The 27035-nt window shown below is 41.6% G+C and overlaps 2 protein-coding genes across 2 annotated transcripts; one reads left to right on the plus strand and one right to left on the minus strand.

The window, feature by feature from the left end:
• Nucleotides 1–5390: 5390 nt before the first annotated feature.
• Nucleotides 5391–10933, plus strand: LOC107545940 (gastrokine-3-like). The gene is made up of 6 exons (XM_087823849.1): nt 5391–5461; nt 6726–6779; nt 6960–7094; nt 8709–8816; nt 9796–9937; nt 10839–10933. The coding sequence occupies exons 1-6, from the start codon at nt 5450–5452 to the stop codon at nt 10931–10933; spliced, it is 546 nt and encodes a 181-aa protein (XP_087679975.1). The 5' UTR covers nt 5391–5449.
• A 3238-nt stretch (nt 10934–14171) lies between these two features.
• Nucleotides 14172–20695, minus strand: GKN2 (gastrokine 2). Its single transcript, XM_016224191.2, has 6 exons — nt 20684–20695; nt 18662–18715; nt 18083–18220; nt 16182–16292; nt 15380–15536; nt 14172–14254 (listed from the first exon to the last, which is right to left on the minus strand). The coding sequence occupies exons 1-6, from the start codon at nt 20693–20695 to the stop codon at nt 14172–14174; spliced, it is 555 nt and encodes a 184-aa protein (XP_016079677.1).
• Between the last annotated feature and the right edge of the window lie 6340 nt (nt 20696–27035).

Below are 27035 nucleotides of genomic sequence, written 5' to 3' on the forward strand. Positions count from 1 at the left end.
GCCTGGTGCCGGTGTGGCCTTGTCCCTGGGATGCCCAACACAGGGAAACTAAGAGGGACCACAGTGAGGCCCGGAGAAGTCACAGGTTACTGGCTCCCAGCTGCTGCTCCAGGGAGAGCTGGCCTTCTGCATTCTTTGGTTTGTTTTTCTATGAAGTCCAACTCAAGGCCCCAGGTTAGAGAGTCTTAAAAGAATACCTTTCATGAATGGTGACTTTGGCCCAGGAATCTGCAGGACGATGAGCTGTTATTGATCTGGTAGAGGCCCTGGGTTAAGGAGAAAGGAAATCCCCAAAAGGGGAAATGCAGAGCCTGGAAGGAGAATGTGAGCCTAGTGGAAAGGGCCTGGGGCCAGCAGCCAATGCACACAGGCCCCAAATCTGTCACTAATTTGCCACATGACTGTTGGCTAGACATTCACTTTACTTCTCTGGGTCTCAGTTTCCACATCTATAAGATGGGTAAAACTCTACTATCTCCACCTCCAAAATGATTTTACTACCAAGTGAACTAAACTAGGAGATCAGAACATAAATTTAAAAAGAAATGATAAATATGTATTTCCTGTGGGGAGAAGAGAATCTTTGAGGCAGTGGTTCTTAAGCTCTTTAAGATAAGACTCCTTTGAAAAAATGTGATGAAGGGTATGGTTCTTCTCCCTGGGGGAACAAATTTCTTATGTACCCACAAATAAAGCCTTACATGGAATTTCAGGAGGCTTACTTTAAAATAGTCCACAAATTGTGGGCATAGATAAGACCCCTTGTTTTAAGAAAAGCTCTATTGTAAAAGTTAACTTTGAAAAAGATAATGTCAGCTGCCTACCAAGATAGAGTGCACTGGATCCTGGATGCCATTTCACCTGGAATGAACTTCAGGAAGAAGTGGGAGCCATCAGGCAATTGCAAGTTGGGTAGACATAGCGATAAGTAGCTCAGGGTTGATATAAGATGCAGCAAGACAAGGTTTGTTCGAAGATTGTACCTGCTCAGGAAATGCAGGCTTAGGGGTGCCTACTTTGGAGAAAATATTTGGATCTGGGATCAGAGAGGACAAAAGAAAAGGCAGAGAGAACATCCAGGAAAACAGCCAGAAAGGGAAGAGATAACAGGAGTAGCATGGGGCTGGGCGGTGAGTGTGTTAGAAGGCCAGATCCCGGTTTCAGGATGTATGCAGGAGATGCAGGAGGTAAAGGGGGCTGGGAGAAGAAAATCCGAAGGGCAGAGAAAGAGGGGAGTGGGTGTGGACCTTGAAAGCGGCTTTAGAAAACAAATGGAGAGTCCTAATTGAACAAAGGCATTGGTAAAACAATTGGCACCTGGACAAAGTCCAGCCTCACTGTGTATCAGAATCGGGAAAGGACAGCTAATTAAGAACAACCAAACCAAACTAAACAAGAATATCAGAAGGAGAGTTGCTTTCTAGACAAAATTACATGATGGACTATTGACCTATATTTTTTATTTTCTTAGAGATCAGGGAAGAAATATGAGAATGGAGGGGTATGAGCAAAGCTTTGTGAATTAAAAAAAGATACCTCAGTTGTGATGCCCACTGAGTTCTACAAAGCTGGAAAGATCAGTAAAAGATCAATACTATTACAGGGATGGATATAAAAGTCTGAATTCCAAGACAAAACTAGAAAATGTAAAATAAGGATGAGGAAGTTTCTGGTTTACAGCAGGTGATAAGTACATTACAGAGAAAATCAAAGGGTGTTTAGCAAACAGCAAGCAGGACAGAGATCCGGGCAAAGGAGTCTGGCTCTTGCCAGAGGTTCCAGGATGCAAGATAAAGGACAAACAACTTTGCAGGCTCGTTTTCCTTTCTCTTCACTCCCTACCCTCAAATCCAGGGGCAAAAGTATTAATGCTAACCTTATAATTGCACTCTAACTGGAGTTTATAAGGAGGGCCATTTTCCCTTGCTGTACATGATATTCTATTCAGGTTTTAATTGTCTTCCTCTTCATATTATTATTAAATACTTGATTTCATGACTTGCCATTAAATTCAACAATTATTTCCTGTGCACTTACCTTGTGCCAGACACTGCTAAGTACCCAGGAGAGAGAGAGAGGATAATACACCATCAATGCAATCCATTCATTCATTCATTTAACAGATATATTTTCGAGTACCTACTCTGTGTCAGGGACTGTTCTAAATATTAGATATTAGAGTGACAGCAGAGAGTAAAACAGTCTCTAACCTTATGAAGTTTATAGTCTAGGGACATAAATGTGCAAATTTTAATAGCCTGACCAGACAACTATACAAGTAAATACAACAAAATGGAGAATATAAATAGAAAAAGAAAAGATACAAGTAGGGAGCTATGATATTTTGAAAGAAGAGCTCACAATTGGCTGGGAGGAAGGAAGGCTGGGGAGTGGGACACTGCAAATTGTCCTTGAAGAACGCTTAGGAAAAAGAAGTAGGGTAAGGAACCTGCAGTCATGAACCTAGGACTGGGGTTATGAAAGCTTGGGCTATAAATGGGGAACATTGGAGAGCCAGGTTCCGTTAGCATCTTGACGTAGTGCGGGAAGAACTGAAAGACAGGGCTGCAGAGGTTAATGGGGGCCCAATTGTGGAAGTCCTTAGATGGATGACTTTTGAGAAGTGTAGTAGCAAGACTTTAAGAGCTTGTGGAATAGGTTGAAAAACAGGTGAGATAATGTGGGGCAAAAGGGAGGTGTTTTCCAAACTTTGTTTTGGCCCAAGCTCATTCCTTAATGAGACTCCATAGTTTGAATATATTGATTATTACTTTGTGCACACGGTCATTGGCCTTTGCAGAACTAAACGCAGATTTGAGTATGTGGCTTAATAAGCACTCAAACACCATTCCAATAATAATTTCTTTTAATAATAGACTCATTTACATGAGTAAGGTAATATAAACATTTTGTTATTACTCACCAGAGGCCCCAACAAATTGAAGAGCATGACCCCAGAGCCTAGTCCTACAGGGAGAATATATTGGGGTGGGAGGAAGTTGAATGACTATGCTCCAGACATTCACACACCCCTTTCACACCAGATGCTCATGAGTGGGGAACTAGAGGCGACAGTTTGCTCACTTCATGGCTTTCCGATTTCTTGGGGCCTGATTTTCTGACTCTAGTCTCCACGCTGTTTGCATGGAGACTCTTATGTGAGACTCTTATGTGAGTGCCCCTTCTTTTTTGGATAGGTCCATGATTAGAAACACATTTGGGATCATCTCTGCTTCTGCCTCTAAGACACAGCTGCCTTTATTTTTGCTCCCCAGGCTCCTTATACCTGGATTTAGGGGTAGGAGGGGTGGTGCTAGGCTGTCTGTGCCTTGAATGATTCTGGGCCTTGTTTGCCTAGGGAGAAACTCCAAGAAAAGTAGCTGCTCCACCTGGTTATCTGAAAAGCAAACAACTATGGGGACATGAAAGGAGAACATTGTTCCCCCGGACCCTTGCTCTGCTAATCTAAGCTTAAAGTTAATGAGCCCCAAAGGCAGCCCATTATTGGGGGAAATGTGTGTAGTTGGAGCCTTTGAAGTCCACAGTCCAGGATTCAAATTTTAACTCTGCACTGATAGAAGGGGTTACTGCAGAGTTAGGTTTGGGCCTTGGTCAGTGAGAGTTAGTCTACAGACTGTTTGTCTTCGTCTATTGAATTAGTTAACAATTGCTGCTTCTCCTCACAGTTGGTAATAAGAAGCGAGTGAAGTCATGACAATGACGGTGATAAAGAATCTTACTGATATATACAACCATATTCCCCTTTGATATTCTGCAACTCACAGTCCTTCCTGTGTTCTCTCCTGGTGATTTCTGCAACATTCTCATTAGAGAATCCACACTGGATTTTAAGGTCCCTTCTGGATGCTAATTTAATTGCTCTGTAATGCTTCTCACAAACTCCCTGGACCTCAAAGCTAAAGGTTGTTTAACTGGGTTATTTCCTTTTTTACTATTGAGTTGTATAAGTTCTTTATATATTAGTGAATATTTTCTGTCATTCTTTAGGTCACCTTTTATTTATTGTTAAGTCCTTGACCCAAATAGCCAAAGCAATCCTGAGAACGAAAAACAAAGCTGGAGGCATCACACATCCTGATTTTAAAATATATTACAAAGCTATAGTAACAAAACCAGTATGGTACTGGCATTAAAACGGGCACATAGTCACGTGAAACAGAATAGAGAGCTCAGGCATAACCCACATATATACCCGGTCAACTAATTTTTGACAAGGTCTCCAAGAACACACAATAGGGAAAAGATAGTCTCTTCAATAAGTGGTGTTGAGAAAACTGGATATCCACATGCAAAATAATGAAAGGCATTCTTTTAATACATTTTAGTTATTCAGTCAAAAACTACTGAATATGTGCTCTGTGCATGTTTGTTTGTGTTTTTTTTTTTTCAAGTACTGACAATAATGGAGATGGTGGTATGATATTATTCAAGCCTTGGGTGACCGGAGAGTCCCAGAGCCCATCTACTTCAGTTTCCCTTGACAATTTGCATTAAGCACTGTAAGGACTGAGATGTCTGTCTTTCCTCTTTGACCATTTTAGTGTCTAAGCTCATTCATATACTTCATCTTCTCTCAGGAAAAAAAAAAAATTCTGTTTGGTTCTGCCCTTTTAAACTTTGAACCAGGTAGTTGGGTCACTACCATTCAGGGGTTTAAGAAAAGATATAAAAAGGCCTGAGCTAGTGCTTGGCTTATTACAGAAGAGTGGTCTCATGGTCTCAGGAATTCCAGGGCTGGTCAAATGGTCCTTTATGAGGGGAAAAAAGTGCCCTGAAATGAAAGCTGGCAAGAGAGAGACAAACCATACAGTGAAAGCAAAACATCAAGAAAGTCAACTAGAGGTGAATGTTTGAAGGGGTAAAATGAGGACAGCTTGGTGGGTGGGCAGAGGATATTGAAAGACCAACCGTGTGATTTTGGGTTTGGATAAAGAGCTAACCAGATTGCTTTTCATCTAATCTTGTAATTCCAATCTGTCTCCTTTGGCTTCATAAGGTATTTCTCAATCCTCCACTATTAGTACAGAACTTCTCTGGAATTGAGAAGTTGAAAGGGTGAATGCACTGATTTTGTATCAGGACCGTTGTGTGGGATCTAATTTTTGCAGTTCTTACCTTAGTCGTTAAGGTCATGGGCATGCCATCCCACAAAGACTTGTTCATATGCCATGTTTGCCTTGGAACCAGTAGAGGTAGCACAGTAAAGAGAAAATATTTAGAAGTAGTTAAAGAAAAGTGATAACTGTGATTACATAAACTTGCCTTGTTTCCCCATGAATGGTATCTGGATTGTAGTTAACTACCCAGAGTCCTTTATTATGGCAATAATTGAAAAGTCCAGAACTATATAAACCAGACTTAGAAAATAAATGGGACATAGAAAATTCTATTATGCGTGCAATTGCATGGAGTCTGAGAGAGAAGCAATATGAAACACCTTGTAAGTATATTTTCTGATTTCAAATGCAGGTGATTGTTTTCAGAACCAAAATTGCCAGGGAGCAGTTCTTTTACCCTATGGACTCTTCAAATTAAACCCAAATGGAATTTCTAAATATGAATTCGACACATAACCTCTCAGTTGGCAAGTCTCTCTGTTTTCGAACACCTATCTGAATGATGGGTATTTCCCCAAAGAACTAACAACTAATTTCTTAGAGGTCAAGAATCTTTGGGGTTGAGTAGATATTCATATTTTAAGGCCCTCTCTTCCTAGATTTATCTTATTTAAAAATTTCCAGTAAAGGAAAGTTTCAGATGTATTTGATATATGGCCCCAACTCTCAGAATAGTTTAATAAAATATTATTGCTACGTGCATCTCCTTGATTGATCTCGCCACATTATAATTATTGTTCATAGAGGACAACAATCCTTTGAAGATGAACCTCACTTTTGTGGTGTCATGGCATGTGGAATATTGCATAGGGTGTTGTGGGGATGGGGGAGAGGAAGGTTTCCTGTCGAATTTTGCTTATGCTGTAAGTGCACTTGAGCTGTGACCCTTAAATAGGGAAAGGTTTACTGCCACACTTTCTTATCCTGGCTTGTTCCTGCCCTACTAATTCTCTTTCACTCTTTCACTTGCTCTCTGATGCCTGAAATCCCCTCAATGGGCAAGGCAGGCCACGCCAAGAGAAAATGAGTCACTGCAAAAATCTCAAGAACTAGTAACATTTGAGTAAGACCTATTTCCAAGTGAGGTATAAATAAGTGGCACCTGATCCTTTATTCTCAGGCATGGTGGGAGAGAAAGAAAAGGAAATGAAAGCATAAGGATAGCAGGTGCCAAAAGGAGCAGGAAGGAGTCCCCAGTGGTTGGGAGGAGAGAGGAAGGTTCAGAAAGGGGAGAGTAAGGATCTAAACGATCACTTATTTTACAATTTGGCTTAAGGTGGCCTCCCCTATGTGCAAATAAGTGGTTGGGAAGTTGCCTAATATTCAACCCAGTGACTTGACAGTAGATACAGAGCAAAACAAAAGACATTCTTGAGCGAATGATAAAGCTTTGCCTTCTGAGTAGCCAGCACACCCCATGTGAACCACACCGAACACTCCTCTGATGCATATTGGGGCCCCAGGGGCACAAGAATCTGTGAAAGTCATTTTAAGAAGGCTCCAACTCTGGGGGCCCTTTGAGTTCCAGGATCTGGACTCACCCGAGACTAAGGTAGCCAGGTGCATTGATACGGGTTTCCCTTTCAGATTGCATCTTTCATCCTTGTGGCCTTCCTCCTAACGTCATCTCGGGCCCTGACGGTGAGTGAGGGTGGAGGGATCCAACCTGTGCGGTCTTCCTTAAGTAGAAGCATTTCATAGTGATAATCCAGTGTGACTTTTCTCAGATTTCTTATGAGTATCCTTTTAAACCTGCAAGATATGGACAGAGCGGAAACTCTGGACTTTCAACTCTTCTCCCTGTTGCTTGGTTTTCTCCAGACCATCAGTGACAGCCATCCTCTGGATGGGTCTGTTGGGACCCAGAGTATCCGTGTCAATGCCTTCCGAGGTATGGTCAGCATCCGAGACAACAATGTTTTGAGTGAATGGAATGGAGTCTTGGACTACAAGAATGTAAGATGTGGAACACATTCATTATAATGCCAAAGATAGCCTAGTCTGCTCCAAATTTTAGCCTTATGCTTTCCCAGAGAGAAGAGGACACTGTCCACATTTGCCTTCTCTAGGTTTAGGCTCTCAATGGGGATACCTATCTTTAGGTAAGGGACTTAGCTTTCCTGCAGTTGTGTGCCTTTTTTTTTTTTTTTTTTTGAGCCAGCAACTGTAGGAGGAACTTCTGTAGTCTGTAGGGATCCCACATCCGCTTGAGTTCCTGTGACCTGTTGACTTCACATGGCTCCTGACTGTCTGAAAATAGAGAGCCATTTAAAGAATGCCTATTTCTTATGACTGGTATGTACTATAACACTTCTTTTGTCCTGATCTCAGATTTTAACCAGCTTATTTACCGAGAAGAATGATTTACTTTCACTTTTAAGACTTTGACTTAACCTGCCATCCAGTGTCCTTAGAGAGTTAAGACCTTGCAGAAAGATGCAGGATGGAAGAGTGACTGTATCTTTGGCCTGGCTCTCAGATAGAAAAACTGTATAACCACAGAGACATCATTCGGCCATTCTGTGCCTTGGTTTTCTCATCTGCAAAACAGCATCAATAGCTGCCTTCCCTATCCGAAAGGACTCTGGGAAGATTAAAGGAAGTAACAGCCCACACTCCTCACTCTGGCCCAGAAGTGACATCCAGCCCCTGCTGGTTAGAAGCCCCTCAGTCTACCTCCACACTGAGCATCTCAGGACAGATACGTCAAATGCAGGCTTTCTCTCTGCTCCCACTTGTACCTACTACCATGCTCTCTTCCCTGAACACACTCTCCCTTACTCTTCACCTAACCTGCTCCCGACTTCCTCAAGGAGAGATCTCCTGAAGCCTCCTTAAAGGTATGCAGTTTACTAATTTCCAACTCTGTGTTAAGCCATAGAAACTTTTTCTCAAACAATATATTCCATAGAATTCCATAGGACAGAAGAAGTCAGGATTACTCTGGCTGGAGGAGGGAGATGCAGGTGAAGTGTCTTTGGGCTCAGTCAGACACAGCCAGATAACCCCTTCTCTGATCCAAACCCGAAAGAGGCCAAATGACAGGCCCAGTTGGTGGCAGACACAAGCTTAGAATCTGAGACTAGAAGGTATGATGCAAAAATCCTAATCATCCCGTACATTCCGAGAACATTCTGTAATGTGTAAGATGCTTTCATGAGCAGTAGTATCTCCTCTCATCCTCTCATTGTCATGACAACCCTGTGGGGGAAGGTCTATCATTTTATCTTTACAGATGGGAAGGCTGAGGGTCATGGAGGCAGCTAAGGACCAAGTGCCAGAACAGGACCTGACTCCAGTCCCACCAGCCCATTAGTGGTGTGTAGTGTCCTGGGGGATTTTTTCCCATGCCTGCAGCAGGGGACAGTGCCACAAGGCCCTCTGAAGCAGCAGGGCTCTGTGTGCTTTGCCAGTCCTGCTGCTGGCCCTTCATTCTGGCCTCCAGGGCTGCACTCTCTGGGATGCTCTACATCCCAGTCTAAAGAACAGCTGTGTGCCAGCACTGGGCAAGTAGGTGCCCAGTAATATTGTGGCTGAATGAATGATGTGTTTCTGCTGTGTTGCTTTAAGGACCTCTTGGTGGCTAAGCTGTATAGCAAGATGGCTTGTGTCTTAGCCAAGATGGACCAAGCTGCCTTTCCAACTTTGGATGACATTAACAAGACCCTGAACCACCAGGTAAGTGAGACCGGCTCATTGTGGTCTCCTTCTATTCTGGTGATTTCCAACTCTGCATCCCAGCCTCCTAGGACAATGGTATACACACAGAGGGACCTCAGTTCATGCTTGTGCTTGATGCCCATGAAATCCTACCATCATAAAAAGTAACCCAAGTCCAGTCCATGACCCATTTAAGTCAAATTATAACCTGATCGGTAAAAATTCCATGTGATGGTATAATTTTAATGTATTCCAAAAGGACGTGAGCTACATGTTAGTGAGTATAAATTGTTGACTATAAATATTAGAGTAAATTAATAGAGTGTTCACATCCCTGTTCCTTCTCTCCTCCCCTGCACACACCCCATCACGTACATACATATCATCTTTAGATGAAAATAAGCCCAGGTCTGCTGAAACTCTCTACCCCTCAGCCTCTTAAATGACAAAGGTAGTCAAATAAATTAAAAAATCAACAGAAAGTCCTTGGCAAGTCATTGAGACTTACTGCCATTTGCTTTGGTAACCTGCCCAGATCGTTTGAGCAACATTAACGACCATGGCAGGAGAGTCACTGAACTTGGGAAAAAATGCATTTTGGGTCACATAGAAAGAGAGGTAGAAAGTATTCCACTCATCTGGTTTATAACAAGTAAAAACATAATATAAATAACAAATAATTTTAAAACTATTCTATATTATCATCACAGCTGAGAAAAGCACTGGAGGCTGGAAAGTTGAGACATTAAGAAGGGTTAAAGGAGCATAAACCCATCGCAAAGACACAGACTCACAGATTTTTCTGGAGTAATGTCATCACCTTGTGGCCAGAGAAGACATTGCAGCTAGAGACAAAACACAAGGGCAAGTCTAGGCTGACAAAGCTGTTTCTGTAAATGAATCACCCATGTGTGCTGAAATAAGTTTCTTGTCTCTTCTCCCTTGCTGCACCACCTCCATGTGCTGTCTCATCACTTTAAAACACCACCTCTTCCAGGGTTTAAAGCATTATCCATCCACTCGCGGCCTGACCTACACTGTTTTACCCAGCCGGGTCAAGAACTTAGCACAGTATGGGACGTCCATCAAGGAAATGTGCCGAGAGGTCCCTACCTACTTTGCCCAGCAGCGAAAAGAAGGTGTGTTAGTAATTTAACTAGAAACCAAAGACCTTTGGTGAGACAAAAGGGTGCAATGCAATTTTTAGGTCATTGGCAAATTCTAATGACAATTTTGGGGTCTGTTCCATTTCTTTGCTACCAGGTATAAAGGTAATATGGCCTGGGATATACCACCCCTGGTGGCAGAGATAATCTCCTGACCTCAGGGCTCACTGAGGACAGGAAACAGAGTTAACTTAGCTTTACCAGAAGGTTGAGGGCAGTCATCGCATCAGTGGGATTTGACAGTTGGTAGATGCCCTCACCTGACCCAAAGCTTCATCACCTGCCCAAGCTGCACAGTGCCTGGCATCCCACCATTACAGGTCCATTGCTTTGGGGTCCTCAGTCCCCCTCTTCCTCGGGCTTCCCAGAGGTTGGAAAGCAGAACCCTAATAGTTATACGCTGCACTGGGGAAGGGATATCTCAGTGGCTGGCACCCATGCTGGGGATATGATGGGGATCAGGGGTGGCTGGCTTGAATAGCTACCAGATAAGATTTCAAAACTACCTGCCATTCCAGTTATAGTCAGTAACCTTTTCCCATTGGACCATTGCCTGTCACTTACATCTTGGTATAAATTAACCCAATGAACAAGGCTTCTTCATAACAGGAGGATCCGGCAGGAAAACAAGAATTTTCGAGGCTAGAGGTTAGGAAGATGATTAAAGGTCAGTAGAGAAATAGAAAGAGGGGATGTGGGGCCAATTATTGCAGCACAGGGAGAGCCCCCATTTTGGTCCAACAGCCTCTTGCTAGGAGAGCTCTCCTGAGCACCATATCCGGTTTAGGTGCAAGTCTTAAGATATCCACTCTACTTGGGGGTCTTAAAGCGGTTAAGTAATCATTTTTTAAAATGCTTCTCTTTCTTCTTAAAGGTACGGCCCTGGCAGTTGACCCTGATTCATGTTTTGAAGTCCAACTTCTGTCCTTCATGGGGCTCTCCATCTGTGGGGAGATCCCCGGGCTCTGAACCTCCACGTCGGCCCTGTAGAGAATGGACCCACCTAGACGGGGCTACTGGCCTGACACGAGCACATAGGGGGTCAGCACTCCCCCTCTGCCAACAGAAAGCTTCTTATTTCCACCTTCTACCTTTCAACCCAAGATGCAGCTTTGTAATCTGGAAAATTGGGTACCATTTCTCCTTCTGGGTTAGAACAATAAAGTTTCTTGCCTCACTGATCTAGCAGATGAAGGTCTAGGGCTCCCTGCCTTCACTGTCTTCTCTCGAGTTACTGGCATTCCCATCCACATGCAGCCCACAAAACTGCACACCTGCAAGGTGTAAAGGAGAAGGTGCCTCTCCTAGAACGTCTCATTTCTAAGGGCCTCTCTTTGGGGTGTCTTTTAAAGAATCCCTTGAGAATTTTGGCAGTAGGTAAATAAATAACAAAAAGACACCTTCATTCCAGCTCCAAGAACCAGTCCCTGTGTTATCCCATGTTCCTGAGTCCCTGTTACAGTTGCCAGGACCCCTGTTCCTGCGCTCTCTGTGATGGAGTGAGGACGGCTGCCTACTGACTGCTCTTAGGCCAGTCTCGCCCCCAGTCCCATCTCAGATGTCTGAGCTTAAGCTGCTCCTGAATTTCCCATTACCTTCAGGCTCCACCTGGCTATTGTAACACATCTGTTACTTCTGGAAGATTTCAACACCTGCCATGTACCCATCACATACCATCCCTGCAGATACTCTCCTAGCCAGGCTGGACTTCTCCCAAAAACTCGGGGTTCAAGGCCTGCTGCCCTCCTGCCCTCAAGTGCGCATCATCACACTTGGCTGTCATTAACTGGGCTGTAACAGCTCTGTCCTGAGAAACAGCAAGCCCAGTCCTCTAGGCCTCTTGTCAAAGTAGATTTCGGTGCTTCAGGTTACAAGTTCAATCATTATTTTATAAAGAATCTTCCATGCATGCACAAGGCTCTAGGTCTTTTAGGAGTTAGGATTGGGAGGGCAAAATTCAAAAATTCCATGGACTGGTGGCTTATAAACAACAAACATTTATTTCTCACAGTTCTGAAGGCTGGGAAGCCCGTATCAAGGCACTAACAAGTTCTGTCTGGTGAGAGTTCTCTTTCTGGTTCATAGATGGCCATCTTCTCGCTGTGTCCTCTCTCTGTTCCTTCTCGTGGTGGAAGGTCCAAGGGAACTCTCTGGGGACATTTTTTATGGGGCACTAATCCCATCACATAGGGGATTGGGTTTCAACACATAAATTTGGAAGGGAAATACAAACATTGAGTCTACAGAACCACTCTACTCATAACCATTGTTAAAGTTTATTCTTCGGGTTCATCTAATCCAGCACTCATTAAGGTTGACCATATTTGAATCTCAAGCCAGTGCCCTCATCCTGACCCAAACATATTCCATGTTTCTCAAGGCTACCAGCCTTCTGTTTAAAATATGATCACACTGCCCTGGCCGGTGAGGTTCAGTGGTCGTGGGTTCAATTCCCGGTCAAGGGCAGGTACCTTTGTTGCTCTTTGCTCCCCACTCCTGGTGGGGGCATGTCCTGGGGGCAACCAGTCGATGTGTCTCTCTCACATCAATGTTTTTCTCTTTCTCTTTCTATCCTGCTCCCTCCCTCTCTCTCTGAAAAGCAATGGAAAAAATATCCCCATGTGAGGATTAACAAAAAAAAAATTTTTTTTAATTTAAATTAAAACAAAATATGATCACACTAACATTAATAACAGACTGTGACCTCCACCTGTAACTGAAGAACACAAGCTTCTGGCTAAGTCCATTGCACTAATTTTTAAGTCTCCCTGGGCCTAAGAAGGGGCTAAGAATTTGACCATCGATATTCCAAAAAGGAAAATTTTCTATTCCCTTTTCTTTTTTTCCTCTCCTGGGGCAGCTGCTGTCATTGGCCTCTGCCCAAATCACCAATGCTGCCTCTTAGAACTGGCAGAAGGGGCCTGGGCATCTACAGCTGAGCCGTACCCACCACCCGCTGGCCCTCTGCTGAGGACGGGCCCTGCTCAGACACTGCCATCGCTGCCACTGGTTGGGGGGCCTCAGGGGCTCATAGGAGCACAGCCTTCTGGTCTCAACACAGAAACAAGGAGGGTGCATCTCTCCCCAAGCTTCGGTGTCAAGTCTTCCCATTGCTGCAACGCATACCCTGGTTCCTTAGAGAAACTGTAGGGGGAAAAGGCCTCCTAGTTCAGAGAATGGCCTTTCATTGACAGGCTTCCCTTTGGGGGAACGTCTTGTTCCCTTCCCTAGCCCCTTCCGCGTCGATGGTGGCACTACTGACTCTCCCCATCACTCCTGCTTCTCTGCAGCCTCAGGGAAGAGCCTGCTGGCCCTGGCCCTCAGGTCTGTGCTTATGCCCACTACTGCCCACTGTTTATTCTCTAGCTCCCTGCCCACCCATGCTCTCAGTTCCCCAAGGATCAACAGCAGGGCCCTTTATCCTGCCTGGAACCTGTTGCTTCTCCTGTCCTCCTCCTGCTCTATGCCTGGAGTAGGGAAACCATCCCTACAGTTTAACCTAAAAACCTAAATCTTGGCAATTATTTCTATAAAATCTTTTCATTGGCAGGCCTCATTTTGGGCAGTGCTTTTCACCCAGGCTGTCCCCCAGCCCTCCCCCTCATGCAGGCTGTCCCCCAGTCCTCTCTCCTCACTCTGGGACAAAGTATGTCATGATAGTGTTTTTTAAGGTTGAGTCTATTTTTTTGATGAGCTAAAAGGCATGGGAATGGCCCTCAAAGCTGGGTGCTTTGTCAGAGGGGATAATTTCTTTCATCTGAGCAGTCAAGTTGTTCGCTAAAGGTACCCCAAATCCACGTCCCCTCACTAGGTGGAGGACAGGGACACCTGAGTCCCTGCTCCCCCTGGGCTGTTGGACAGATAAATGGGTATCTGGTCAGTGAGCAGATGCCAAGATGGAGACTAGTACCCACCAGCCAGCCTGTGTGGTGTGACCCAGCCATTTTAGCTGGAAGTGTTCACACTTCATGCACTTTACCTGAAATCCTGGCAATCTTTTACCTTCTATATATTAACATAAACATCGTTGGACACCCCTTTGCTGTTTACAAGAAAAGCAAACACTCAGATATCTATAAATGTTGTATTTATGTTTTACTATTGAATCGCAAAATCAGTTGGGACTTTGGGAAAGAATTTCATTGGGCTGCTGAGTGGAAACCAAAGGGCATATTTCTTTGAGAAGATGCAACCAGTGAGCCAATGCTTAAACATGAATGTCTCCACAGATGGAAATCCCTAAGATGCCCAGGAGCCCAACCTTTGCGCAGCCATTAGCACCAACGTCATCTGAAAAGGGGAACATTTTTGAAGAAAGAGCATTAGAAATACATTATTAGAATGCAGCAAACCAAAGCCCTTAGTAAATACCTTGACTAGAGGTTGTACATGTAATTTCATGCTACCCAAGATTTTAGTTAGGCTTGTACTGCAAAGGATAATACTGTAATATACTAGCTTGAATAGATGGAAAATTCCTGGAAGTGCTGCCTGGCTCCATTCAATTGATGTCTTGCATTAATGCCAAGCCTATGTGTCTTTACTTACAAATACTAATGACTTTCCAACAGAAAAATGTCTTAACTAAAATTCTTTTCCTAGCAGTAGAAAAGTATTGAGCTCTATTTTTTTTTCTTTTTTACTTATATTCCACTACTCTGGGGAATTTTTGTTGTGCTCAACATCTGTGGCCCAGCCTCTTTCACTCTGGCCTCTTCCATATTTAGAAACTTTGTGTAAAAATACCAGTAATGACTGCAGTGATACATGTCACCTGGAGGAATCAGGGCTTTTAGTCCGTCAGTGCACTGTGCCTGCTTTTTCTTGGACCAGTTCGATCCTAGATTCTGAAGATATTACTTTTGAAAAACTTTTTTGAGGAATAATTGACAAATATATCTATATATTTTAAGTGTACAACATGATGATTTGATATTCATACACATTGTAGGATGATTACCAAGATCAGGATGACACATCCATCATCTCCCATAGTTAACACAGGTAACTCTGTTTGGCATGTGCGGTAAGAATGCGTAAGATTACTCCCAGCACCTTGCAAGTGTGCAATACCATGTTATTAACTACAGTCGGCACACGCACCATATATGGTGCCTTAGAGACTCCAATAGTTTTTTCTTGATACCCAGGAATCTTTTTTTATTCCATCCTCTGTGTTAACTGGTCAACTTTTCCACCAGGTTATGTATTCCTTGAGGACAGAGTTTTATTCATTTCTGTATCTCTCTTAACATTTAGCACAATTTCCACACATGGTCCTTATCTAATTCCCAAAGTAAACCAGACTGAGTCATGTTTAACACTTATTTGCATTTCACACAACACCTAGCAGAGTGTTGGCACATTAGAGGTTTCAGAAAATATTTGGTGAAGGAATGATTTATCGATACTCACGTGGCTTTTCAACCACTTCCGCCTTATACAAGGGGATGTGTTTGCAGAGCTTCTCGATGGGTGACCCGAACAAAAACCATTTCACGTCTGTGATCAGAGACTGCAGTGGGTTGTACTTGACCCAGGTGTACTTGTCCGAGAACATGGTGTTCAGAGCCTAGGTCAGTATAATTGAGTGGGACTGAGTAAAAATAAGTTGATGTAATCTGGTGTACCTCATTCTAAATTGTGACTTTTCCCCTTTCAGATTATTAAATAGAAAGTGATCAGGAATCTCAAGACTTCATCTCTTCCTGACCCTTGGTCTTCAGAGAATCCTCATTATTACCAATATTACTTGGCTGGTGGTGGCAATGAAACCCAGAATCGCCTGTGCCCAAGGTGGCACTAAAGGGAAGCTATGGAGGGAGAATTAATCCCCATACTTCTAGCTTCATGCAGTGTTTGCTTATTCTCACTGTACTATATTGTTTCTTTGCACCTCGTGTCATTGAATGTTAAAACTCCACTCCTTTTTTTGCCATTCACTATTTCCTAGAGCTCTGCTCTGAGAAGAGAAGCTGTGCAGTCCTTTCTACAGAAGCAATGGAATTTACTATAAGTTCTTGTATTGGGGGTTCTATGGTGGAAATCAAGCTAAGAGATGTACTCCTGTATCAAAAACAATACACGTGAAAACATTCTAATAAATGAAGAGTGAGAAGGTACGATTATTATGATCCCTTACCCTCATCATTTCTCTGTAGTCACCAGTATTCCCTCGCTCAAGAACAGGAAATATTTAAGGGCACCCCAGAATTACCTGCCTCTCGTAGATGTACCGTTTGAGTTGGTCCAGAGCAGGGATGGCTTTATGATCCATCTTCATGATGAAGCAGGCTCTTCGGGAGAGGACTCTGGATGCGATGTAACCCTGAGGCAGCAAGAGCACAGTTACTGCCCCTCCCAGTTCTCTGGGTTCTGAACTTGGTGAGAAGGGCATGCGGATCTTGAGAAAGCCTTGAGCAAGCACAGTGAGTGGCTGTGACTGATACTTAACAGTCAGTCCTATCCATTCAACTTCTTTGACATAACATTTTTATTTTTTCACTTGTCATCTCTGTCCCTGAAATTGTGAAAGCACATGATTTGTGCTCCACTTTTCATGTTTGGAATGAGGGGTCTGCAGTTTGCAATTTGAAAGGTTGAGAAGAAGCAGCTCTCTGTCTCTTTCTATTGACTTTGTGCAGCCACTTCCTTGATTTGGAGTACATACAATATTCTTTAGAACTGTGCTTCCCAATATGTTAGTTATTAGCCACATGTAGCACTTTAAATTTAAATTCAATACAATTTAAAATGATCTTCCTCTATCACACTTCCCAAGGGCTCAATGGCCACAAGTGGCCAGCAGCTTCCCTCCTGGGAAATGCAGATGCAGAACATTTCCACCATTGCAGAAAGTTCCATTGGACAGTGTTGGCCTAGAAACTCTCCTTAACATACCCCTGCCCACCCTCACCTCCCACATGTTCATGTTTCATCTATTCTTCCCTCCTCTATCATCTCTCCAACTTTTCTCCACGCTAATCCAAGCTGTCTGGGTAGGGATGAGTTGGAGGAAGTTGGAATTGGATGAGCAATGGAGGGTGAGGACATTGGCGCCAAAAGGATCTAATCTTCCTCTAGAGCGGAACTCTTCAGAGTTCCAAATAATTATACAGCCTAGAAGACTGTATATAACATAAACCCTTCTACTTCCTATTTTTCATTCTCACAAATTGCTAGTTCCTAAAATTCAAAAATAGACTGAGACTAAGCATAATGATAGCAGAAGAAGTGTAAACCAAATCCTCGCCACTAAGACACTTTTGAGATTTCCTTGGCATCTGCTTAAAAACAAGTTCAATACAACTTCCTTTTAACCAGAGTTTTTCAAAGACTCTCTGCTTTCAAATGTGTCCTGGAATTCCCAATACCAATGGGGAGGAAGCTTGCCAGGATATTTGTACAAGAAAAGAAGACATCCAGTGAGATGGACAACAACCTACCTATGTCCACAGTGCACATCTCTGTGCCTGGATAAAAGAGGACTCATAGTGTCAGTGGAACAAAAAGAAAACAAGTAAATGAATTCATGAATAAAGGACAGAGTAAGTTTTCTGAGCAGGTTTCTGAGACCTGTTAATAAGAGCAACTAAAATTTGGAAATAGTTTGGTGTTTTAACTAACTTTCTTTCTTGCAGAGGAAACACAATTTATTGCATATCCTTACACTCATAGTTAAATGTATGTAATTGTTCTGGATTTCTGGTCATTTGTGACTGTTTCATGATTGTCCTTTTTCTGCACAATTTTATGTATGAGAAGCCCTAATTCATTCATTTTTTATTCGACAAATATTTTTGAGAGTTTGTGTGCCAGGCATTGCTTTGGGCTTTGGTCATGCTTTTTGAACCTGTAGAGAGACAATATCATCACACTTCCAATCTCCACCTGAAAAGGTCAAGTAAATGTGTGTGTTTCCTGCTATGTTTTTTCCTTAGAAATGACTTTGTTTGTTTGTTAATCAATAGCTTGATTATTTAAAAGGAAAAGCAGAAGTAAGGAAATTCTGATGGGATTACAGGATAGATTTTAGAAGTCAAACATGTACTAAATGCCTGCCTCTCTGCCTTCCAGAAACCCAGTCTTGAAGAATATAAAAATCCCTTTGCTGCTTACGTGTTTATAATCAAAAACCGTGGTAGAAGAGCATGATCCGGAATGGATGTTAACGATGGCTGTATTTTTCTCATTATCAATTGTCACTGTCTGTTGAATATTGCCACCATTGTTGTTTGGGCTGATGATGTTATAAACCTAGATGGACAACAAAGACAGTGGTTTTTCCATAAATCACATACATTTGAAAGAATCTCTCCCAGCAAAATAGAGCCTTACACCTGCTATGAACAAGAAATTGAAGCCTGAAACCTCTCCACTGGGATCCCAGACCAAAAGCACTTCAAAATATGAATGCAAAACTCTTCCTCATAGCTGACCATATATTATATGGAAGAAGCAATGACATCACAGGAGAAATGAGACAGACCACATTTTAAAGCAATGGTTTACATTTTTTAAGTTATTGCCAATGGGAAGAAATAATCAATCTCTCTCGTTGTTTCCATTATTGGTTATTTCTGGGATTCTATCCCAAATAAGTCATATGGACTCTCTACTGTCCATCAAATTGTCTTGTGTCTTCCTTTTCCTCTCCCAACATCTCCAAGCTATAAAGTCCATAGCGAATTAACTCACCTCGAATCCATGAGATTGTGTTCCAAAGATGGCCAGCACCACCAGAAGTAACACCTGAAAAATAGACCAGTCATTTCCATTCCCTACACGGTAATCATTGGAGATAGAAACGTGAGGGGACACTGGACAGGACAAGCATAAATACCTCAGAAAATGTACACCTAAAGACACTGGCTTGGTCATGGGTGGTCAACCGTCCATTTCCAAAGCATAAAACACACACAGTCACTCATTTGACAGGTATTTATTGAGTTCCTGCTATTTGCCAGACACAAGGTTCCACCTTTACTCACCCAGTTCCCAGCCCTTTCCAACATCAAAACCTTCTACATGGCATGTGTTCTTATACCAGGAAGAACTTGGGGCTGGTGAGCAGTGAGAAGTGACTGATTTTACTATGGGAATACCCTGTTGTGGTTTGTTCTGGCTTAGGACTGCAAGAGGCAATTTGTGACCTCTGGTTAAAAAAAAAAAAAAGATGAAACAGATTGAAAATGGGTTCATGGGCAATAGATACAATGGATTTGCAAGAGACACTAGGAAAAATAAGGTGCTTGGGGACATGATTAACTTTTGAGGCTGACATCAAGGAGAGCCTCTTTATCCTACGACCCCTGCCTTGGTGTTACCATCAGACAAATGTTAGGCCACAGGCCATGAAACTGACACTGAAGCAGTTCTGACATTTTGCTGTAGTTGCGTCAAAGTCTAATCTAATATTTTGGTCCCGGGTTTGTGCTGTCTCTTCTGACGTCACAGTGTACTGCACCATTGAAAACTGCTGCTGTAGGGGATCTGCTAGAAAACAGGTATTTTTAAGAACTGTCAGTGGGGCTTTTCCACTGCCCTTTCTATCTTGCCCATAACATTTCTCTCTTGATGACTTGGTGGAGTGTCTAACAAAGACCTGTATGCAGATATGCCACCTGCTTACTTGCCTAGGGACACATCTTCTCTGACTCCAGGCTGGTTCTAGTAAACTTTAACACTCCTATGTATTCTATTAATGTGAACAGGTGGATGGAGGCCTGACCACCTTAGTGGTATGATTAGAAAGAGCTCAGAAAAGGTCCCCTGCCTCCAAATAACCAGCCACTCAACACTGTGATTAATACACCACAGTTACAGGTCTGGACATAAGTTAGGTCTCCTCTTAAGAGACTCCTGGGAGAGGGAATTCTTTAAGTTGACAGTCTTTAACACCTTATAGGGAGACATTTATCATTTTGCTTTCTCCCTCAACTTCTAAGTGAGAATAAAGGATAGAGACTGCGGGAAGGAGTTCCGATATAGATCAGAGCACAGTCCACTGCCCATGGAGCACTGCAGTGAGGAACTGTGGGGGACTGAGGTCCGGGCTGGGTCAGTTGGAGGAGTAGGGGTGGTCATGACAGGGATGTTTTGCCATGATTTCTTCTGTAAATGGGATCTAAGATGGATAAATTTCAAACCTAAATCCCAAATTCGCTGGCTTGAGAAAATCACATTTCTACATGTCTCTTTCTTCTCATCTGTAGAATGGGGTAATACTACTCAGTTCACAGTTGTTGAAGTGAGTAGCTGAAATTAGTCATGTGATATGTTTAGTGTAGGGCCTAGTATACACTTGGGAAATGACTTCTGCTATTATTATTGTTGTTAATATTATTGATGTTATTACTTTTAAGTTACCACTTCTCTTTTAGATAGTAAATACAGTTATCCTAAAATGCCTACATTCCCTCCAAAGCTCATAATAAGAATTATTATTAAAAATCCTCCAAATGAAAAATCGCTAGATATTTCCAAAATATTTTCTTTGTAATTTTCAGTAAACATTTCAAAATATAGACAATACACAAATAAATATTCCACTTATTATTCAACACTATTCCTGACAAAGACATCCTTAATTCAATCACAGGAGCTTAGAAGCATGTGCAGTGCTTGTCTAAGAACCCTGAAATCCAAGACATATTGAATGCAAACATCCTCTGCAGGCAGTCACCACCAGAATATAGAGAAACAAAAACAAATACTCACAAGGATTTTCATTTTGTCTGAAGGGAAGAAGGTGCTGGAGCAAATGAGGTGGCCTGGAGGAGCTCCTACCCTTTTTATGGGCTTCAAGGTGTGGAAATCTCTTTCCAGACCAATCCCTTTGAAAAGGCTGTGTCATATCTGACACCCCAACAAACTCCTTTATCTGGATTGAGACCCAACCACATAACCTGATATAAATGAAGTTTATTAGTCAGTAATGAAAATTCACCACTTGGTCACTCTGTAAATATTCCCTGCTTATCTGTTCCATGTTGCACTTGAGAGTTCAATTTCCACCCTTTAAAAACATTGCAAGGTGCTTGTTCTACACAAACATCTTATAGACATAGAAGGGCATGTTCTTAATAGTGCCTCCTGATGGTCAAGTTTTCCCTTAAGACCCGGGTTGGGATCCCCACTCAGTGTCTTTTCATCCCTGCCCTGCTGGTTGAAGTCCTCCACCCAAGCAATGGATACGAGACTAGAAGCAAGGACAGTGTCTGGGGAGCTTGTCTGGAGAACAAACAACGTTTTTACTTTATTTCTTTCCCCTTTAGAGTTGGTGTCAATTTCCAGAGATTCCTGAAGAACAGGACTCAGAGATTTATCTGTCCAATTACCAGGGTTAACCAAATTTTTGCATTAAGCCTTGCCCAGAACACTATGAAAACTGTGATTTATGTATCCCTAATTATCTTGAGGGGCACTGAGAAATTCTCAGACTAAAACAATATAGAGAATAAAATTTAATTTGTGTAATTTTTATCATGTCACAATTAGAAAAGGCTAGCTAGTGTTAGGGTGGGTTCATGGACACAGAAGGCGCGAAATACAAAAACAAACAAGAAATTTCAAAATTGTTTGATATTGAGAATCACTACAGTAAGCAAATAAATAGCATTCAGTGATGTCCTTGATCTACAACTACAGTGACTTCCTAACTAGCAGCTTTTAAAAAATGGAGCTTTTAAAAAACAGACATTTGGGCAATTTGGGGACCTAGTTCACTGGAATTCTGCTATGCTGGCTGTTCAGCTGAGTTCATGTAAAATGTGCTGCTTTTAATACATATATATTTTATTTTAGAGAAAGAGAGGAAAGGAGAAAGAAAGAAAAACATTAATTTGTTGTTCCACTTATTTATGCCTTCATTGGTTGACTCTTGTATGTGCCCTGACAAGACAATGCTCTACCTGAGCAGGGTGTTGCTTTTGTTTTTTTAGCTTTCTGAGATAACAGCAAGAAGGATTACAGTTTTGTGGTATACCTGCCACTTTGCTCCCATATCTGGGTCCAAAACCCCCCAAAAGCAATCCAGTTCTCACACCTACAGACATGATAGAGATATTACCCCCTACCCTTTATTTTGTCCTGTCCCCAGGAGTTATGAGTCTATTGACTTGATAATGATAATAGCATTTATGAAGCCCTTGACATATTCTAGCACTTTCTAAGCACTTTGTATGTATTGATTCATTTGATTCTCATAACAACCCTCTAAGTTACCTTCTATCCATGTTCCATTTTACAGATAAAAAAAACTTAAGGTGCAGGGAAGTTAAGCAAGTCCTCAACGTTTCACAGCTTCCAGGGTCAGGAGGGAATCTGGGCCCAGTCTGACTCCACAGTCCACACTTGTAACTACCAGTACTACACAGCTTCTCTGTTAGTTGCTGAATAAGTACCTTCTTGCCTCACTGGGATGGAGGCATTGGTAAGGAGGCCTCTGCTTCCAGATGTTTCTTTTTTTTTAATTTAAATTATTTTTTATTTTCAATTACAGTGGACATACAATATTATATGAGTTTCAGATATACATTCCAGTAATTAGACATTATATAACTTACTAAGTGATCATCCCGATAAATCTCATACCCATCTGGCCCCATACATAGTTATTAGAGTATTATTGACTATATTCCCTGTGTTGTACTTTATGGCTATTCTGTAACAACTGATTTGAACTTCTTAAGCTCTTAACCTTTTTCACCCATCCCCCACCCCCACCCCCAGAAAAGAATGTTTCTTGGCCAAAAGATTGATTTGGAAAAATCAGGCCTGCCCACAATTCAATGGTGAAAACTTTTAAGTAGGGGGAATGAGACACTATATTTGTAAAAGCTGTATTAAGTTAAATTTGTGACTAAGCTGCCCAGCTCCCCACCAAGGGGATGAAATTGCCGACACGGAAGGGCCCCACTATGGCTGTATCCACACCTTGGATACTCTTGACATAGCAGGTCTGAGAAGGGACACAGGCATGTGGACTTCTAAGCCTCCAAGGTGGTTCGACCGAAAGAGCTGTTTCAAACCCTGCTCAACCTCTCATGAGGAAGCCAAAACTCAAACAGGTAAACAAACAAACAAACAAAAACAACAAAACATGGCCAAGGTCATATGTATAGTTAGTGGCAAAGATAAGACTTTTTCTTGTATTTCTATTGTTGAAACTAAATAGAAAATTCACTTGGTTTGTTGCCTTTCTTTACACAAGTTTAAACTCATTTTGACTGTTCCCTTTTCTATTATGAGACCTAAATCCTCTGGTTTTGCCCTATGTCTCTCTTTCTCTCTCATCCCTACTCCCTCCCTTTTCTTTTCTCTCTATCTCACAATTTACTTCTGCAACTTTTTTTTTTTTTGCAGGCATTTACATCACATCTGGATTTACCATAATATATCAGACTCAGCATGTCTAAAGGATGTCGCATTTTTTGTCCCAAAGCAGGACTCTCTTTCTCCCTCTTTCTCTCTTTTTGTGTTTTGACATTGCTATTTCTGATGACAATTTCCCCGGGTCTGGGTCTGCACTTTGAAGTTACCCTTGACTCTTTGCCATTTTTCCTCTGTAATGATTCTCCCATTTGTGTCTTTCTCTCCAATCCATCAGCCTCTATTCCATTCCTTGTCATCACCACCACACACTGTCCCTGTCACAATGATTTTAATTAGAAAAATTGGCACTAGCTGTTGTAACAAGCAACATTTACATCTCAGTGATTTGACTAAATAAACTTTTATTTCTCACTCACGTAAAGTCCAATACAGATGACTTCATGGTGGGTGGCTCTCCTCCAAGTGATGACTTATGGATCCCAAGTTCTGCCTTAGGCAGCCTCCCCCTCTTCAATATGTAGCTTCATCGTATTCTGACATCATCGAATTGGCAAGTGGGAGTTTAGATAAACAGCATGAGAAGACACATCTGCTCTTAACTTCTTCAGACTGAAAATGGCCACATCAGTTCATTATCCATTGGTAAAGACCAGTTGCATCGCCATATCTAGATGTGAGGGAAAGAGAGCTTAGTTCTGTGCCAAAAAGACAAAACCTGTCTGTGTCAAAAGACCAAAATTGTGCCTCCTGCTTCAGGGCTGTCCATTGTTTCATCCTCAACATCACTATTAATTCATGGTTTAAAGGCACCACTTCACCTGCACTGCCCTTGTGTTCAAAACTTTGTAAAGTTCTCCATCAACTCTGGGACACAGCTGAAGACTCTTAGCTTGGCTCTTAACTCACTCTGTAGTCTTCTTCCCAACTAATCTCCCCAAGTGGTATGAGTGAGGAAAGAGGATGTGATCATAGAGGTAGCAAGAGGTTCATGTACTCAGTTGCCACAAAAGACACTCAAATAGTCAGGCTGTACTTTTTCCTGTTCTTTCCCTCCGTAGCCTAGATGTTATCATGCTATTTCCCTTTCACGCTGCCTTTATTCATTTTGTCTTTCTCCCTCCTCTCCTTCCTTCCCTCCTTTATTTCCCTTCTTCCTTCTATTCTTAGTGACTTCTTACCCTGTGAAAATCATGGGAAGAATATTCTGAGACAGAAGGGTAAACTAGACCTAATGAACCTCTGCTCTCAGAAAATACAAATAACTATTAAGCTATTAAAATATAGTAAATGTTAAGTATTAGAGGAGAGGCACAAGTAGAATGTTACGGCTAATCCAAGGCACACATTGTATTGGTCATATCTATTGCTGACAAGCAAAAACAGATTTATATTCTTCATTGTTTTTTATATCATATAATCACTCCTTTCCTTTAGTGACCAGAAATTCACATATTTTCAATTTACAGAAATTTTTTACTAATCCACAGGAAAATAATGAACAAATACAATTTTTTCAATGGGCAAAGAACATGGTTAGAGGAAGAAGAAGCACTAACAAGACATCGTGAAGAACGGAAGCTCCAGAAATATCCCACCTGGACTTGAATTCCAGCGTCTCTGATTTCTCATGTGGAAAGAAAAGGTAACAAAGTGCCCCCTCCAAGGGCCCTTGTGAACACTGATGGCTCACATACATTAAATGCTTACAACTGCCACAGAGCAAGCTCCCAATAAAGTTTACTTTAAAATATTATTATCACCCTGGCCAGTTCTCTCAGTGGTTAGAGCGCAGGCCCATGGACTGAAGGGTCCCGGGTTTAATTAGGGCCAAGGACACATGCCTCCGTTGCAGGCTCTGTCCCCTGGCCCTTGGTAGGGACATGTGCAGGAGGCAACCAATCGACACATAGATGTTTCCCTCTCTCTCTGAAAAAATATCCTCTGGTGAGGATAAATAAATAAATAAATAAATAAATAAATAAATAAATAATATTATCATTTTATTATAGATAAAACACTTCAACCTCATAAGTTATTAGAGAATTGCAAATTCAAACAACATTATTAAATTAAATTTAAATGGAACTAAGATACATGGAAAGTCCCTAATTATTTGAACATTTTTAAAAAAACCACTTCTAGCCGTGGCCAGGTTGCTCAGTTGGTTGGAGTGTCGTCCTGCACTTCAAAAGGCTGTGGGTTTGGTTCCTAGTCCAGGCACATACCTAGGTTGTTTGTTCAATCCCTGGTTGGGTCCCATTAGAGGGGCAACCAATTGATGTTTCTCTCTCTCTCTCCCTTCCTCTCTCTCTAAAAATCAGTAAAAACATATCCTTTGGTGAGGGTTAAGAAGGAAAAAAAACCTGAAAACAAATATCAAATCAAACCCAAAGCAGGCACAAAGAAACAAATAATAAAAAAGAGCAGAAATCAATGAAATTTGATAGAGAAAAGTAAGGAAAAAAATCAATGAAAAACACCAATGGTTTACTTTCAATGATCAATAAAATTGATAAGTCTCTAGCCAGACCGTTCAATAAAAAGAAGACGTGAATTAATATCACCAAAAAAGGGGACATTGTTACATCACTACTGATCTTATGCCCTTTAAAGGGTAATAAGGAATTATTACAAACAACTGTATGTCCAAAACTTAAACAACCTAAAATAAATGGACAAAATTTTTTAAAGTTAAATTATCAAAGTTCAGTCAAGAAGAAATAAATACCTTGAATGGCCCTATATCAATGAAAGAAACTGAATTTGTAGTTTAAAACTTTTCCCACAAAGAAAATTCCAGGCCCAGATGGCTCCACTGGCAAATTCTACCCAACATTTAAGGAAGAAATAGTATCAATTCTACACAAATTCTACCAGAAAATAGGAGAGAAGCGAACACTTCTCAGTTCATTCTATGAGGCCAATATTACTGATTGCAAAAAATGACAAAGATATTATGACAAAAGAAACCAGAGACTAATATACCTCATGAATATAGTTGGAAAAATCTTCAAAGATGTCAGCATATTGAATATAGCAATATATAAAAATAATAATACACCAAATGAAGTTTTTCCTTGGAACTCAAGATTCATTTAACATTAGGAAATCAATCAATATCATTCAACATATTTAATATAAAAGTAAAAGGCCATATGAGCATCTTCATAGAAAAGTACTTAGCAAAATTCAATATATACTCATGATAACACCTCTTAGCAAACTATGAGAAAAGGACAGCCGTCTGATGGAGGAAGGTGAACTTCAGAGGTGGAGACATTGGTCTTGGAATCTGTTAAAAGCACATTCCTCCGAGATGAGAGGGAATGAAGAATGGGTGAAGCTAAGGGATTGGGAGATGATAGATGACACTTCTGGAAGCCTGATACCTTCTATTTTCTCCATGCAGTAGACAATCAGGTTAAGGGTAGGGCTGACATAAAGCAAACATTTTGAACAGAGGCCAAAAGGAAGAGGGAAGAACTCCACAGGCAAGGAAAGCTGAATTCCATGGATACTATTGCAGGTCCAGGGAGGATTATTTTTTAGTTTAAATTCTTTTCTTTTTTACTTCCCATTCAATAATAGAGAGCAAGTTGCATAACCTCTTCTAGATTTGGGGAAAGTGGTCAAAATTAGTAGAATCTATTTTGTACCTGAATTTCAGTTGAGATCATCCTTGATTGAACCTAATCATGTGACAGTGACTATGGGATATGATTCTGTCGCAAAAGAC

Source organism: Miniopterus natalensis, chromosome 13 (genome assembly GCF_054644295.1).
Source record: "Miniopterus natalensis isolate mMinNat1 chromosome 13, mMinNat1.hap1, whole genome shotgun sequence".
NCBI classification, from domain to species: Eukaryota; Metazoa; Chordata; class Mammalia; order Chiroptera; family Miniopteridae; genus Miniopterus; species Miniopterus natalensis.